This window comes from Antennarius striatus, chromosome 11, assembly GCF_040054535.1.
Source record: "Antennarius striatus isolate MH-2024 chromosome 11, ASM4005453v1, whole genome shotgun sequence".
NCBI classification, from domain to species: domain Eukaryota; kingdom Metazoa; phylum Chordata; class Actinopteri; order Lophiiformes; family Antennariidae; genus Antennarius; species Antennarius striatus.
Window position 1 is genome coordinate 3,941,436 of NC_090786.1, and position 17,096 is coordinate 3,958,531.

The 17,096-nt window shown below is 44.5% G+C and overlaps 1 protein-coding gene across 3 annotated transcripts in view; it reads left to right on the forward strand.

Annotated features, from left to right (window-relative positions):
• birc6 (baculoviral IAP repeat containing 6) overlaps positions 1 to 17,096 on the forward strand; it is a 62,077-nt gene that overhangs the window by 36,578 nt on the left and 8,403 nt on the right. For all 3 annotated transcript variants that reach the window (XM_068328197.1, XM_068328198.1, XM_068328199.1), the window contains exons 64-68: positions 250 to 421; positions 11,674 to 11,896; positions 12,264 to 12,409; positions 13,684 to 13,794; positions 14,508 to 14,725. In XM_068328197.1, coding sequence (XP_068184298.1) covers positions 250 to 421; positions 11,674 to 11,896; positions 12,264 to 12,409; positions 13,684 to 13,794; positions 14,508 to 14,725 — 870 coding nt within the window. The remainder of the gene's footprint in view (positions 1 to 249; positions 422 to 11,673; positions 11,897 to 12,263; positions 12,410 to 13,683; positions 13,795 to 14,507; positions 14,726 to 17,096) is intronic.

Genomic DNA, 17,096 nt, shown 5'->3' on the forward strand with positions numbered 1-17,096 from the left:
ATTCTGAAAAGTTGAGGAAGTGATCTTGAGGGCATCGTGGAGATCTTTCTAAAAACGGTGTTGAGAGAAACGCGCCGGCACGTCCACACGTCTGAGTTGAAATCACATTACATAATTAGATCATTATTATTATTACAAGGACAGGTTGTCCCGGCGCCGGAGCAGGCCTTATAAATTATGTTCACAAATCTGTTAATTCAGGACATTTTTGTGTGTCACACGGTACTTCTACATTGATTTGTTCACCAGGTCTTGGCAAGCTACATCAACCCAGCAGGCTCCAGCGGTTGCCACGGCGCTGACGCCTCTTCAGCAGACAGCAGAGCCCACAATAGCTCAGCCCTGCCAGCGGTGCTGCAAGAGCTGCTGAGCCAGTCCTGCCTCATCCCCGCCATGTCATCCTACCTACGCAACGACTCAGGTAGGATGGAAACGTGCTGTTTACGGTCATATGTAAAGCAGGAGTCTTCACTGTACACCTCGAAGCCAACAGTGTCAGGAAGGTGCACTAGCACAGACGTGTGCACAATGATGTCATAGAAAAGTCTTGATCGCCTACCTCGGTGTCCGCTTACAGCCCGGAAGTTGCAGGATTGACTTCCTGTGTTGCATCTGTTTGATTTTTTAAATCACATATGCGAAGGAGGGTGTGTTTGGGGTGCAGTGTGTTCATCAGTTAATAATCTGAATACCTCAAAAGATTAGATTAGATTGCATTTTGAAGCTCATCCAGATCAGATTGCATCATCAGATGTTTTTGTTTTTTTCATCCTTTGTGTCCTTCTAAAGTGTTTTTGTGTGAGAACCGAGGTCTGAACGGTTTCAGTTTTGTCTGCTGTGGAAATGTTTGTGTGTTTCTTCTCAGCTTCTGAAGCGTCGCTGGTGGATTTATTGCTCTGGTTGTGGGTTTGTTTGACGAAGGATCTTGATCAGTGTAGGTTAGTCCGCCTCCAGCATCGCCTGTCGTTTCAGGTGGCAGGGGAAGCGCTCTGTCTGTCGTGTGTCGTCTGTTTGTTGTGTAGAACGTAGAGTTGTGATGAACGGAACAGCAGATGGAGCTGTAGCATGTCGGACCGACTGCCTGCTCTTCTTTTGTCCTCATCTGTGGTGGTTATCTGACGTTGGTGTGTAACACTACGGGTTAAATGCTGTAAGCAGCTTTATTTGGCAGGTAATCCCTCGTTCCCTCAGTCTCAACTTGTCGACTGGGCAATGAGCTTCCAGCAGAGCCCCCCGTCCACACTGCGCTTTAGCACTTTTCAGGTCAGGTCAGTTCATTGCTTATATCCTGCCTCAGTTCCTTGGGGACTTTCTGGTTATTAGTGCTGGGCTGACCCTTCGTAAACTGCAATCACGCTCCAAACTCCCGTCTTCCCTTTTTTTTCCACTGCACCCGGTGACATTTCTCACATTTGTGACTTACCGAACGCCCACAGGAGGGTGTGCAATACGGCCAAACATACAAACCAAATGTGCTTTTGGTTTGTTTTATTGATGTTTATAAGCAACAATTTTTAGACCTTTTCCTCCCACCCACGTAAAAGAACACAATAAAAGGACAGGAAAATTCTCCCAGGCCTCGATTGCTGGGTTTTTCCAGACCTTTCCACCACATCTCACCGTCTCATGAGCTCCATACATTACTGTAGACGCAGAGAGCGTGTTAAAGCTATTTGAGAACGCAGTCAGTGGACCTCTCTGACGTACAGGCGTTAAAACATTTACGACAAAATCAGTCTTTTTTTTTTTTTTTTGGACTGCAAACAAACGGGCGCTATCGCTAAAGCAGCTAAAGTCTGTGACCTGCGGAGTGATGATGAAATGAAGTCGTACGATTGGCTGGTCTAAAGAATTTGACTCCAGCTTCTATTAGCAGAGGCATAACCGTGTCATACGTGTAATCTGTCACTTCACTGGAGCTTAAATGCAAAAGTTACTGCGAAAGGACTTCAGCGATTCCCCCGGTGCTCCGGCTTCAGCCACTCCCAGCGGTTTAAACTCTGTTTTATCAGGCTTCTGTTTGTCTGTAGATACCACACCAGGATTTTAGCGCCTGTCCTCCCGTCGCCATTGTGTGCCGCCGCTTATCAGCCCAGAGCCGCTTCCTGCTGAACGTGTGCCACCTTCTTGTGCCCGGCGCTGCTGGGGATGATTCATTTTGCAGGAGCATCTTCCTGTGTGCATGCTAGTGTGTCTGTTAATGCGCCCCCGGCCTCATAATTAAATAACGACTGATAAAAAGCGTTTTGCATGTTGCAATTACGCCTCATTATCTTGTAAATACCTCCAGCATGCACTTACATGTGTGTAAGTGTGGGTGTGATAATAAATTTATTACTCCACTCGTTTGGTTACGCATCGCCACATGCTCTGCTGGAGCGTACCCCCCCGATCATGACATGTTATCTTTTAAGACTGCCTTTATAACACACGACATAACTAGCAGTTGTGTGAAGTAAAGTAAAGATTTGAATGAAAGACGACTGTCTGAGATCTGATGTGAAAAACCCTTCGCTAACGTGTCGTAATATGCTATAACAGCGTTATATCATGTTGTAATGAGGGTTTGCTTGCCCCCCCCCCCATCATCTGGAATATAAATGTGTGCTGCTGTAATATTTAAAAATGAATGAATGCCATTCTTCTTTTAGCGGTCTATATCATCCTGATGTTTTAACTATTTGCTAGGTCAGGCAGGTAAAAGGAGCTTGACACCTCACAGTAATTGACGCTGTAATTAACACTGGTAAAAGTGTGTGTGTGTTTGTGTGTGTGTGTGTGGGGGTGGGGGGTGGTTGCGCTTTAGATTAAATTCAATTCACTGCAACATCAAAATTGCCCCTGCCTCCTCTGGAGAAATAAATCCCCCTCCAAATGGCGCCTCATTTCTCCTAACTACACTGAACACCTTTTATTTGCCCCTTGGTCTTCCCTTGCCTATCACCATTCGGGCTTCTATTTCTATCCGCTCTTCCTCCCACTGCCTCCGAGCTCCTCAGCCCTGTCAGGCTCGCGCCTTGCTCCACATTAATCATCGGTGTCTTGGCAAAGCCTTTTGGGATACATTACAGTTTGCCGCTGTTGCCTGACACTCCATCACAGGAAGCTAAGCCATTAGTGAGAGGTAATACCTTTGAATGTCAACGCACTACTAATTTATCTTAATTGAAGATTGGATTTCTTGCAAGTTTTGTTGGACAGTATATGGTTGCCAGGGCCGATGAGTGATTTTTTTTTTTTGTTTGTCTGATATCAAACATTATATCCATCCATTCTACGTCTTAATTTCCCTCTTAACTCATTTAATACAGAGAAGGGTTTAAAATAATCCGGGTTGCAGCAGACAAACCCACTTAAGTGTCTATTTTAGGCCATTACTCTTGTTGAGTGGGCGTGTTTACGATGCTGGAGGGCAATCTGAACATGACTCGGCTGTTGAGGAGGGGGCGACGGTAATGATTCATCACTCCAGATACGATGGAGACCATGTGGAACCAAAGACGACGCTTACACCGCCGGACAGTTGTGTTAATGCACACCCGCCACTGAGTGCGTTCGTCCCATTGGGACAACGGCGTTCCATTAGTTTAACCAGTTAGTTAGTGTCTAGTGAAGCTGAGTGAGAGCCCATGATCGGGAGTGTCAAAGCATCGACGCACATCTGTAACATCAAAATAGTCATTCAAATAAAGATTTCGCCTCATGCAACTTGGAAAAAAGATGGCAGTAGCTCCATTTAATGTGAATTTTCCATAATGTATGAACATAATGCACCACACAAAATATATAAAGAGGGTTTTTAATATGGTTCAAGACTATAAAAATGTAATGGTGAATTTGAACAGGGGTTAAAATAAGATAGGTGTATACTCAATGTCTGGTTCCACTATTTACCTTGTGATTATGGGCATTAAGATGCCTTTTGAATCCCAGTCTATTTTTTCATTTAAAAAAAAACCCCACCTTGTGTTTTCTTCAGGCCCGACTCCATTGATGTGCTCAGATGTTTATTGTTCAAATGTCTGCCATTGGGCAACGCGTGTAGACGTTATTCAAATTTATAAAATGCTCTTTAATACACAAAGTTGATCACATTACCCTAAAATCAAAATACAAATTAAGAACCCACCCCCTCCAAACCCACACATACACAACTCATCTGATATGTAAATCTGCGGCATTGATCAAAAACAGTTTGACCTCCTTCTTTACGATAAATCTTTCATTTAAAAATATCCATTTATGTTTTTTTTCTTTAATATTTTGAATTTTTCTTAAAGTAGAATTTCCCCAAAAATTTGTCCTCGACATTTTGCTAAAACAGCACAAATAAACTTCACCCACAACTTCACACGAGCCTCCCAAAGCAATGCCTTTTCTGTTTTCGCTCTGTGCCCAAAGTTTGTCACAAGATACAAAAAAAATAATGAAATGTAGGCAGAAGGCAGGACTTCTGCAAATAAATACACCACAGCACACTTCAAGTGGGTCAACTGAGAGACGACTGGAGAAGGATCACTTTTGTATGCATTGTTTTTAAGGAAAACTTGCTTCGTATACCATTAAAGTTGTCGCACATGGTTTCTTAAAAGCAAATATGTTTATTTTGGATGTGTATTATTCGTGGTTTGAGGATATCTTTGAGATTGCAGACATCCTTGGAGACAACAGTACAGCAGTGCTCATCCACAGTCTCATTTCTTGCAACAGGGGCGCTGAAGCTATTACATTTTTTGGCCCTGGAAATGGATAGTGGCCAATAGTGTCTCCTGAGCAGCTTCCCTGTATAGTTTTTATTTCTTTTTCTGCTTTTAATCATGTTGCTTAAAATCCCCTCCAACAGATTCCAGAAATTACAGCCCCACCAAATTTAAAATTGGAGAAAAATAAATGGAAAAGCATCAGTGCTGTCCATTAGACTGTCCTGTTTTCTCATGTTTGCAATGGGTCCGACAGTCAGAGAAAATCAGATCAGGGTCAGGGTTTCAGTCCTGGATGGGGGGTGGTTGTTAGTGTCCATCTGGCTCCTCTCATGGAGGCCCCACTACAGCCCTGATTTGTCTCCCGGCCCTTTGTTATCTTCCTGGCTCACAGTTGTGGTTTTGCAATATGGCCTCTTCATCGTCACCATGAGCCAGTCTGGAAGATATCGTCCTCCTCTCTCTGTGGAAGTCGTTCATGTCAATCTTTTTTCCGTAACATGTGTTACTTCCTCGTTAACCCATCGTTCCTTGCCGCTCAGTTCCCTCTTTGTTTTTTTTTGAGAATTCCTACAGATTTAGCTTTGGCACCTCACAGTGTTGTATAGATGTAGACGAAAACAATTACAAATAGGTTGAGAAATGTTCCAATGATGCCTAACATGGCCAAGATGGACTCCTCTTGCTCCTCCTTGACCTCCAATGCTCGCACGTCCTCAATGGTAATGACGGTGGTGCCCATGTTCCTGCTGCTCACCTGATCTGACAAGGGACACTGGTCTGAAAGGAACATAAATATACACATCAGATGTTATCCCACAGACAGGAAACAGCAGAACAACGTCAGAATCAACGCACTGTCTTTAAAGTTTGGTGGTTTTTGCTTTGTCCTCCTCTTGTAGGTGCCAAACAAGTCTTGGTCAGGTTAATCCTATTGGTGTAACAGCCCCAGTAGGATTGGGGCTGTTACACACGAACCCCCACCCCACTAGTAATCAATCATCAATTGAACACAACAATGGCCACGCATAGCAAAGTGGAGAATCAGCTGTAAACACCAGCTCGTATGACCTTCTGCATGTTGAAACCGAGCTCCTAGAAATCAATTCTTGACACCGGGACTCACATTTGGATTATCTTTAATTAAACTGACACCACTAATTATCCTTTTTTTTAAATTACCATGATTTTATTCTTAGTCCCCTCAAAAATGCCCATCCTTTTTGGGATTTCTTTAATGAGTGACCACTCAGCACCGGCAGGAGCTACTTTCCCATTCGAGGAAATCTTGAATTTTAAAGACAAAAAGCTGATCTAATCTCTGAGATAATTCTGCAAGCAAGGCAAACTGGATCATAATTGGTTTTTGGGGTCTTGTCAATGGAATTTCAACAGTCATCATCCTTTCACCCTCTTGCCAACATGCAGAATAGTTGTCGTTAAATCCACCCAAATTAAAGAAATAAGGATCATGAAGTGAACGTAATGGTTTAATGCTTACCCTATGGTGTCTAAGGTGTGAGAGAAGGTCATCTGACATGCTTTTTGGATCTTCACTGGAAAACCAAGGCTTTAAAGGCATTCTATACGTGGTGACCCGGGGGAGATGAGGCGGGATCGCTTTGCTGCTGTGGTAACAACAGCGTGAGCAACACAGAAGGGGATGTCGAGAAGAGTAGGAGGCAGCGGCGTCGCCACAGCTTCGCCGGTCTCAAGCTACGCTCCCAGTATAAACCTCCTTGTGTCACTTCTCCGCTCCATCTGTCAAGTTCAACATCCCTCCCCCCAACTTTGTTTTTTAGATCGCTTTCAAAAAAGTCTTTGCAGTCAGGTTTTTTTCAGCAAAAGCTGTGAAGCGCTAGCAGCCTCTGTTACGGGGGCGAGGAGAAACCGTCTTCCCCGTTTGCCCCCTCTTGCCTCCCCTCCGTTCCCCTCATCCTCGCTGCCTGCTCCCTCTCTTTCAGTCAGTTCTTTTCTTGAACTCCTCAATGCAACTCCCGAATCTCCCTCACCGGCTTATCAGTAAATCTACACACACCCTCGTTCTGTAGCGTCCCTCCCGCTCGCTTCACACTTCTCTGGGTAGCAGAGCCAGAAGTGCCTAACAAAACAGCATCCTGCCCATCACGGATGTCCCGCTGTCAATCATGTCAACGCTGTGCATTAATGTGTCTGTAGCATCAGCTGATAGCGTCTCAAACAGAATGGCCAGGTCCTTTGCTTTAAGAGATAGTCCAGAGGAGAAGCCCCTAAATTCCAACGGAGCGGGCGTCCGTGGAGACGAGTCGTTCTGGCGTTAAGGATCTGCCACAGCCGTCATCGCTGGCGGTGTTGGGTCGGGTCTCCGACACCAGCTAGTCTCCGAGGGAGGACTGTGCATTGCATAACCGAGCGGAACGATGGCGAGGGAGAGGGAGGAAGGATCCCGATGGCCGTGGCAGTGAAGGTAGAGCATGAGAATGAGAGAGGGAGGAAGAAGGAGGGGGAAATGACATTGCTCATGCTTACTGTTGTCTCCTCCTCTCCCCACTGCTGTGGGGGCTGGTTGAGCGCACACACACACATGCACAAACCCACACAGTTCCCACCTAAACAACACACAAAAACCAAAAAAGGAAAGAGAAAAAAAAAAAAAAAGTCCCACCGTGCCACACTCAGCTCCGAGTTCAGTCGAGCCCATCATGAGCTTCTGTTATCCTGGCAGACCTGAGGATAGGAGGGGGGGGGGGCAATAGGAGGTGATGGGGAAATAAAGAATGTCTGAGGCTGGGTGGAGGACAAAGAGGGGAGGCAGTGCAAAGAGGTGTGGGGGTCTGATATTTATCTTCTAAGTGTGGCTTCTGAAATTAAGATGCTGCGCCTGCTGAGCTGTCTAAGCTCTTTTGTGTTCCAACACATTTCCCCTGATATTCTGCATCCTAATTTTACTCCTCTTTGTTACATCCTCAGCTCCTCTCCTTAATGAAATCTACATCACTATCAGGACCAGTTTACATTCCCCCCACTATCGGTGACTTCGGAGGCGTGGTCGGTCCACATCTCCTCAAAATTGATGAGACAAGTCTGTCATTTTGCACTTGCTCCTCTAGGAGCCTTTAATTTGTGCATCTCTGGAACACTGGACATCAGACGGCGGCATCTCATTGGCCGTTCCTCCAAATGAGCCAGCTTAACACTGTCAACCTTGTTTCAACCCCACGTTCAATATCGCCGAGCAGATCAATATGTAATGGTTTCGGTCTCGCAGTTATATTGACCTCTTGGGGATGCGACGTTTGAATTCTTGGAGGTCAGTAAAACAACAACAGGGCCACAGCTTTATTTCCTCCACGCTCCCAACCTCTTGACCCCCATTGACCCTTCGTCAAAGTCGCTCCCTACTAGTAGCTAGTGAAAGGTTGAAGAAGCTAGCCTTCAGCGGCTGGAATTTTGAGAGATTCAAACACTAGTGTCAAATTTCACACCGACCTCACGTTGAACGTTTGTTAATGTTTAGTAGCCTCATCCCAGGTTGAGAAACGATCCGATCAGAGGTGGGTTCTGGTTCGATTTGGTCCGGATCAGGTATTCTATCCAAAATGCAATATTTTAATATGACTGTCTAAAGACCAACGCCCAAGATTATATTTGTGTTGACGTCCAAACCAACAAAAGGTTTACACAACAAACAAACCAGTTTCTCTTTATCCACCATCTTTTCTCGACCCGTCCATTAAATAAAACCTTAATGTCTTTAAACGTCTTTGTCCTAAAGAGACTGTTTCGTAGCAACGGTAACCAGAAGAGCGGAAAGATCCCAACTAACATGTCATGCAGAGAAAATCACATAACTTTAATTTTTCTTTTGGGTCACAGTAACTAGTTTCTTGACTTCTCCTACTCTTTCTAACCTCCTAGTTAGCATGAACCTCCATCCATGCAACCCAAAACCAAGTGACTTGAGGGCGTTTGTGTTTAAGACATTATTTTGTGCACAGAAAATGCAGCACTGTTGTTCCTTCTGTCCTTTGAAATGGCCCAGAGCTTCAGGCAGTCTTTTATTGGTCGCTCCGCATAGTCTTGCTTTGATGCACATTATCTACAGTGTCCACTGAGGCAGACTGTGTGTTGGCGGGAGCATGTCACCGTCTTAATATTTCAGCTACTCTCTCTTCTGTTCTGTTGCCCTCAAGGGGTCAAGAAGACCTGACACCATCCAGCTATGAGCTTGAGTCAGAGTATTAGCAGCCCACTCAGCGTGACTCGCATACTCAATGCCTTGTTTTTCCATTGGCGATAGACACCCGTCCCTCGTAGGGGCAGCCGGTCCACGAACCCAGCCTCCTGCTCCCCTATGGGTTGGGACTTGGCGGTAACACGTTGATTGTTTTCTAGCTTTCTATCTTTTATATCCGGTGATATTTCTCTCATTACCAGAACCTTCTACCTCACGGTGGTACTGAAGGAAAATTTGCAATGTAGCAGTCAGTTGGATTCATCCTCCGAGACCCATGAACGTCCTCTTCAAGAAATTCCTGGTATTCCATCCTTGGGTTGTTGAGATATTTCCGTCGCCCACTGTGGCAGAGCTCTGCTGTATGATCATACACCCATGTGCAATTTCAGCACCATCCAATTAAGGGCAATTGTTAAGTGCGAATTATCAAGACTCTGCATCTCGGCTAGCCTCATTAGAAATGGGTCATGGTCCCTTGAGCTGAAAAATGAGCTACTCTGAAATCATTACGATCAAACTACTTAGAGGAAGGAAAGCTGTATTGGAATAGAAATTTGAGATGGTAGGATTGTAAGAAATTCACCGACAGCAGGGATCCTACGCCTAATGCTGTGTCTTCCACACATTCACGCTTGATTTGGCCTCGCCGTGGCATTTGCTTCAGTAATTACCACCAACAGAGTCGACCGTTGCTAAACAAGTTCCATTTTTAAACCCGACTTTTTAAAAAAAAAAAAGTATGTGTTTCTTTTTGATGTGGTTGCCCCTGAGCTCATCGTACAGCACCAGGAAAATACCAAGTGTCATTCTTCCTGCTGTAATTACAGGATCCCTCCAGACATCTCTCGGCACTGCCGAGGCAGGAAAGGCACTAAATTGGTTGAAGAGTGAGGCGGGAGTCAGGACTAGATGACAGAGGTTCAAGGTTAATTTGAATTTCTTTATTTGGCATTTGAGGCGTCGTGGAGTATCCAAGATTATATGTTGAGTAGGAATATTATTGTTATAGAAATAATGGGCCGGACTAAAATCTCTTAATGCCAGCAGGACATTTATCAAAACCACAGCACAATAATACGTTACGCTGGCTGTGGCTAATAGGTTTTGTCTTGTTTTATCACGTCCTGACAGGTGGTAAAACTAGCTGATGGGTTTGCCTACAGGAACATTTACTGATGCTGCTCATCTCCTAATTAACTTTTTTACAGTACGCTGCACAGAAAAGGGTGAATATTTTGTGTGTAATCGTCTCATTAGATAGATGATGGCTCTGCTTTCTAGGGTTATCAATAATATATGTCAAATAACTATTTTCTAGTAGACCAGGTTCATTATGTTGTCCACTCTTCATCCAGAGGAAATCAGAACCTCACGCTGCTTTTCTTGTGATCCTATATTTTATGGGAATGGATTTGTCTTAATGTACCAGCAGTCTCACAGTTAAAATCCTGAAGAAATTTTTAATACAAATCTGAAATTCCATTCTAACGTTATTAAAGTAATGTAGAAAAATGTAAAGATGCCCACCTTCATGAAACACTATTTAACTGAGGCAATTGATTCAGCAAGAGATGAGGCTCTCGGGGCGACTGGGTTCAACAGTAGTGCTTTTATTTCAAGGAAGCCTTACATATACAGGCACTCCCGCACCAATCCAGGGCCTCCCCTTTAACTATTAATCAGCCTAAGCATCCAACACGGCTTCAGGCAGCACCCATCTCTCTATGGCCCCCTGAAGACCCTAAATCACAGAGAGTAGAGGCCTGTGGTCTGCAGCTCAGCAGTGACTGCGGGTCAGCACATAGGAGATCGTCACAGACGTGATGGATGTCCAACCTTTTTGTTGGATGAGGAGGAACGGCGTTTGTTTCACATTCGGTCAGGGAGTTTCTTGAGTTTCTCAGTAAACCAGGTTTTCTTTTACAGATTGAATACCAATAGGTCTTGAAACTTCTCATTAGTTTATTTCGTTATTTATTCCAATAACCATCACTCCGGATGACTTCCTTATGTACGCCATCGCGATACTATCATCTGTTACTAGTGGGTGTTAGAAAGCTATTTTTTCCCGTTTTTATTTATACCTCTCTTTTTAAACCTAAATAAGGTTTTTAAAAGGCCTTTATCAGGAAAAGCTTTCGCTAATGCACTTTTCTGTTTTTCCATTTCTCTGCTTAGTGCACGCTGGTAAAAAGAAAAAAAAACCCCAATAGGCTGACATTGAGACGACACAGGAGGAGAAATTCTGATGAGTTACACACAAACGCTCAGAGTAATTGCTTAGATATACATGGAATGGATTGGGATTCCATGCTAGGTGTCACCCACAGACACGGGTTAAAGGATTTAAGAGCAGATTAAAGCCCTGGGAGGTCAGTGTTGTGCAGATGCTTGGAGGACAGTTGCTAGCTGGGAATTTCAATATAAATGTAAAACAGTCCGGAGCCGCAAAACAAGAGCTGTTCTATTTATTTTGAGGCTGACACTTCAAGGCGAACACACGGATGCACAAGAGCCTCCTCGCACACACAGCCTGGCCCTCTCAGAAATTGATATGGCTGACATGGTTGACCAATTAATGACTTCAGAGTCTGGTGACTTCATAGTCTCAACAGACCCTCGTGTTTGACTGGTTTCTGGTCAAGGGCTGACAAAATGTTAGCAGGCTGGAAATGATACCAGCATAATTTAGTCAGAGTCAACCTGCATCTTTTAACCGGTTCGGCGTGGCTTCATACCCGTCTGGTCTCTCCACAGTTTTGGATATGGCTCGTCACGTGCCCCTGTACCGAGCCTTACTGGAGCTGCTGAGAGCCATTTCCTCCTGCACCGCTCTGGTTCCCCTGCTGCTGCCTCTCTCTGGAGACCCGGGTCAGGACGAGGAGGAGGAGGACGAAGAGCACGGGGAGGGCCAGACGTCTGTCGGGATGCTGTTGGCCAAGATGAAGACATGCGTGGACACTTACACCAACCGCCTCAGGTGAGATGGGGGAAAGTCCACATAGTTAGATGGTGATAAATTGAATTATTTAATTTGTTTTTAAATGTTGGATGCGCATTCCATGTATATAGTTACATATAACTATAAATATCTTATCTTTTTGCTCTTAAACACACTTCATACATAAAGAATAATGAATAATTCAACGCTGCGAACGCTCCACAAAAAGCCACACCGGTACCTTTCATATCTCCTCCTCGCTGCAGAATGTCATTGAAAGCCGCACTACCTCACAGAGTTTAAATAAAGCCTGGAAGGATTCCCTTCCTTCCTGGAATATGGATTTTTTATATTTTTTTATCCTGCATCCGTTGAGGCTGAATATTTACTGTACGTGTGTTTTCAGGTCGAAGAAAGATAAGAGTAAAGGTGTGATGAAGACCGAAAGCTCAGATCCAGAGCCCGAGGGTTTGACTCTGCTGGTTCCTGACATCCAGAGGACAGCTGAGATAGTCTACGCCGCCACCACCAGCCTACGGCAGGCCAACCAGGGTAGGAGTAGAGTGTATGGAGGTTCTCTTGCCCGAGACTGTCGCAGCTGATTGAAGCTATCTATATTTATATCCACAGGATGAAATTATACCAAATACAAGCTCAGGTTCAAATCAGATGTATTTTGATAGTACTGCATGGGCTAAGACTACAGGGCTGTTAGTAACCGTGGCGATATGAAGCGTGTCACGTTGAGGAAGACCTACTGTCTTCTCCAGGAAACTCTGCTCTAGTCTGTGAGGAGGAGCAGGGTTGGTGTAATAAAGAAACGGACAAGTCATCGTAAAAAAGAAACGCCTTCAATTAAACTTCCCCCCCGCATGATGGAACATAACGCCTCCCCCATTAATATAATGTAGCCCTCCGCTTTCTTCCACCCCCCTCCGGAGGATTTCTAGGTTCTCTCCACATAAACAGCCGTTTCTCTGATGGCTTGCGAGGCAGATGCCATTAGATGTGGGAGGAAGTGCTTGTTGGGTCGGGGTACGGATAAAGATCAATGTCATATTTCTTCCCATCAAGAAATCCATATGATAAAGGCCTCGGGAATCACACATCATGCCGAGTTAAGTGGTGAGGCAGTTGCAACATGAAGGCCTTGACTGATGTATAATCATTTAATTAGCACAGGAAGCTTATTTCTAAGTGAAGCCGTGATCAGACAGGAGCAAGAAAGTATCGACGGAAAGGCTTCCTGTGCGGTATCGACATTACCATAGCTAACCAAACAGACAAATAAATTAGAAAATCAGCAGCTCTATCATTTTACTGCTCACTCTGTGTGCTTCTTTAGTGTCTTATCTGTAAGCATGAACACGCTTAATTTAATCAACTGATTTTCATGACAGATGGGTCAGAGCCCATAGACCGTGAGCGGTTAATAAGATTAAATTGGTTGGACAAACAGTGTGAAATACCTCTTTCGGAAATCTAGAGGGAATAATGCCAAGTTGACAGGTGGAAGAATTTAATTGTGAGATGAGCTCCTCTAATGCCGCTGCAGAAATCTCCTTAAAGTGAGACAAGCTGCCAGAGGATTGAAGTTGAAAAGATTTCCAGTCATGGATACGGTTTGAAGTCTGATGTCATCGGCGTTGCCTGTGAAATCCTGGAGGAACTGTTCATACATCTGATGAGAAGCCTTCATTTTCTAAGCTATGAGAATAGAAATAGGCCTACCGAGCTTCTCCAGCACCATGCAGATAGGCAGACTTTTTTTTTTTATTATCCATGCTTTTCTTTTCTTCATTTCCATTTTCCCGTCTGTTTACCAGAGAGGAAGCTGGTGGAGTCTTCGAGGAAAGTGTCGACTCGCCCCAAACCCCTGTCCATTCTACGCTCTTTAGAAGAAAAATATGTTGCTGCCATGAAGAAGCTGCAATTTGGTGAGTTTGCGGTGTTCAATTTTATGAGCTTCGTGGTGAAACAGTCCAGGTTCACACAGTGAAACAGTCTAGGTTCACAGTCAATCTTGACTGATTCTAGATTTCTAGATTCATCAAACTGACAAACCCTGACAGAGCCAAAAGAACCCCAAAAGTCAACGTGCTTGGAAATTGATCATCACAAGAAATAAGAAATCAATCACCATAGATCCAAAGTTGTGATTCGGTAATAAAGACGTTTTTTTTAGATTACTTCTTTGGCTAACAAATCTGAAAGTTGAAGAAATGAACCAAGCCGTTGCCAAGGTTTAGGAGCCCTCCTGTCTGCTCCGTAGCGCCTGAATGCAACGGTGGAAATGGAAGTAGACTCGACGTTCCCATCCCACTCATCTCCTTTGTCATGTCATGATTAATTACACCGGTTTGGCTGCAGTACAATTGATTTTGTGAGCAGCTTGATTTCTGAATTAATTACACATCACTAGATTCACAAACGTTTCAGCGCTCAGACAGAATGGGAATAGAAAACTGAAGACTGTGCTGTTGTTCAGTGTTAGAAGACTTAATCACATCGTGTAGGGGAATACAAAAAAAAAAAGTGTTAGCTAGAAGTGAAGATTTTCTTCCTCACTTGTCGAAAAATTACGTGATACCCCCCCGTCTTGAATATGCCGTGTCTTCCTCTGATAACTCCGGTCTTCTCTTTTTTGCAGACACCTTTGAAATGGTCTCGGAGGACGAGGATGGAAAATTGATGTTCAAGGTGAACTACCACTACATGTCTCAGGTGAAGAACGCCAACGACACCAACAGCGCGGCCCGATCCCGCCGCCTCGCGCAGGAAGCCGTCACCCTGTCCACCTCTCTGCCCCTGTCGTCGTCCTCGAGCGTCTTCGTCCGTTGTGACGAGGAGCGACTGGACATCATGAAGGTAAAGTCGTCTTTCAAGCCCGTCCGCGGTCTGCAAACCTGATTCCAAAGACGATCCTGATTGGACGAGGCTGTCCTGCATGTTGCTGGGGCATCACGAATGTGTCATCGTGCTGTTTGGCGTCTGGTCTTTGCGCCGTGCAACTTGTCATCAGCAGGTCTTACTCACTTCCAGTGACATTTAATAAATGGCTCTCACCACCACAACTTGATTAGTGGCAAAATCTCCTTTGCTAAATGTCAGAATCCTCGTCTCTTTAAGTCGGTTTTAAGCGGAACGGCTGTGTAAAGAAAGACAGAGGAGACGGGAACGCGGCGCTGCGTGTAAACATCAGCTTGTGTGCATAAAACTTAACGGACAAAGCAATCGTGTCGCAATATGCTAATTAAATTATACATATATTAATAATGAGATAATACAAGGGGTATGAAGCTCTGCTGTCATCAGTGTGTGGGCGCTAAGCTAGTGACCTTACACCGTCTGCCACCAGCGTGTGAAGTCTGTGTGAATGGGTGAGCGCTGACTTGGGGTTGCTAAGAGCAGTCGATAAAACTAAAAAAAAAAAAGTTATTCCCCAAGAATGGAGAGAGGAGCATGATCAGCAGAAAAGAACAGTGGCTGCTGAGGTGGAAATCTGATCCCAAAGGGTTGGGGCAACCACAACCCTGCATCTTCACATTATTACCAAAACACTTTTTATTTAACGCCGGAACAGTCGGCTGCAGTTTTGAAACGCTTCCACACTTTTATTGTCCGGGAGTCAAATGCAATAAACGGGGAGTCTTTTATATCCAGTGGATCCTAAAGTCGACTGAGGCTCCAGACTGGATCCTCCATCTGATTCGAGTTCGGTTTTATATCGAGTCGAGACAGCGCTATGAACACCAACAACAACGATAAATAACAGCTGTAATTGTACAAATAGACCCCACATGACAAAGCATCAGCGTTAGCATTCCAGTCTGACATTTTACCTCCGACGGCGGCGCTCTGAAAACAGACATAATAATTTACCGCCCGTCGTTTTGGCGGATCGTCTCGTCCTCTGCTCGGGTGGTTCGGACCTCCTGCTGTCTCTCAATTGGAAGGTTTTCAGCAGGCTGAGCCGCTAACTGCTGCTCGTCTGCCTGCCTTTAAATCTTTGCTGTGAGTCGTACACATTAAAACGTCACACCTCTGATCTGTCCTGTCCCTGCTGGCTCATTTCTTTCTATGTTAGTTTAGCACAGTTGCTGCCCCTGATGCAGAACGGTGACAAAAGGAGTGCTAGTTTGAGCACATAGAAGGAAAAAGTTGATATTAAAATCCAAAGATCTGCATTCACCTAAGTAATCAAGGGTGGCGTTCGTACCGGTCTAGAGCCAGTATGGCGTTCTCACGGGTTGGCCGTTCTTCTTTCCAGCACCCTGGCACAGCGAGGATCAGCCACAAATTGGTCTTGGCTGCTTCAGGCCATCGCTATGAATCTGCAGCGTATTCCAACATTTATTCTCTCATCCATTCCTCACTTAGTCGAGTCACTCATGCCGATCGGTTCTGCTGTATTCATAGCCAGGTAACAGGACTGTCACCTGATGCTCCGCAGTCTGAGATGTTGGAGAAATAAATCTATTCTCCGTGTTAAGAGTTTTCCATCATCGATCATGCGGAAATGCCCCTGGAAGCGGCTGCATTACAAAGGAGACAATCTTCCTTTCAGAAGATCTTTGCCTCAATCTTTCTTGGGATTTGTAATCAATGTAGCGTCCGTAAAAATCTGTCAAAGCTTGTATTATCATCTGTTTGGTATTTGCCATGCGGACTCAGCCACACGGCGTTATATAAGCATAAAACTGCCCAATTTGCATTAAACACAACACCCATATTTGCTGAGTGCTTGTCCTTGAATTTCCAACAGCACAGCTTATGAATAAAAATCTTTCCCGTCGTCCGTTCTTAGATCCTAAATCCTTGAAGCCTTTCCTGCAGTTACACTTTGGTTCGTGGTTGACATTGCCTTCGATTGAAAATTATTTATTCCCTTACAAATTCATGTCATTGTGCTAGATTTTGGTTTCTTGTGTTTATTTGATTGATGAGCTAATCTCTTTAGCGAGGAAATTATTATTATTTTTTTCCGCATGCCATGAGAGCTGCGGACAGAACTGGGCGACTAATTTCACCCTTTAGCCTTGTTGTTAATTACATTGTCGTGGAAAAGCCTGCAAAAAGAGTCAGCACCATTTCTCCGTTAATACTTTGTGGTTTACCCTTTTGTTTAATCCATATTTACTGTTATCAGTGCGACCACCTTTCTTTAATTAACTCCCTTTCAGTGTTTTTGTGATGAATAAAGGACTCTTTCTTGGGCTGTTTTGCGTTAAGCCTGTCC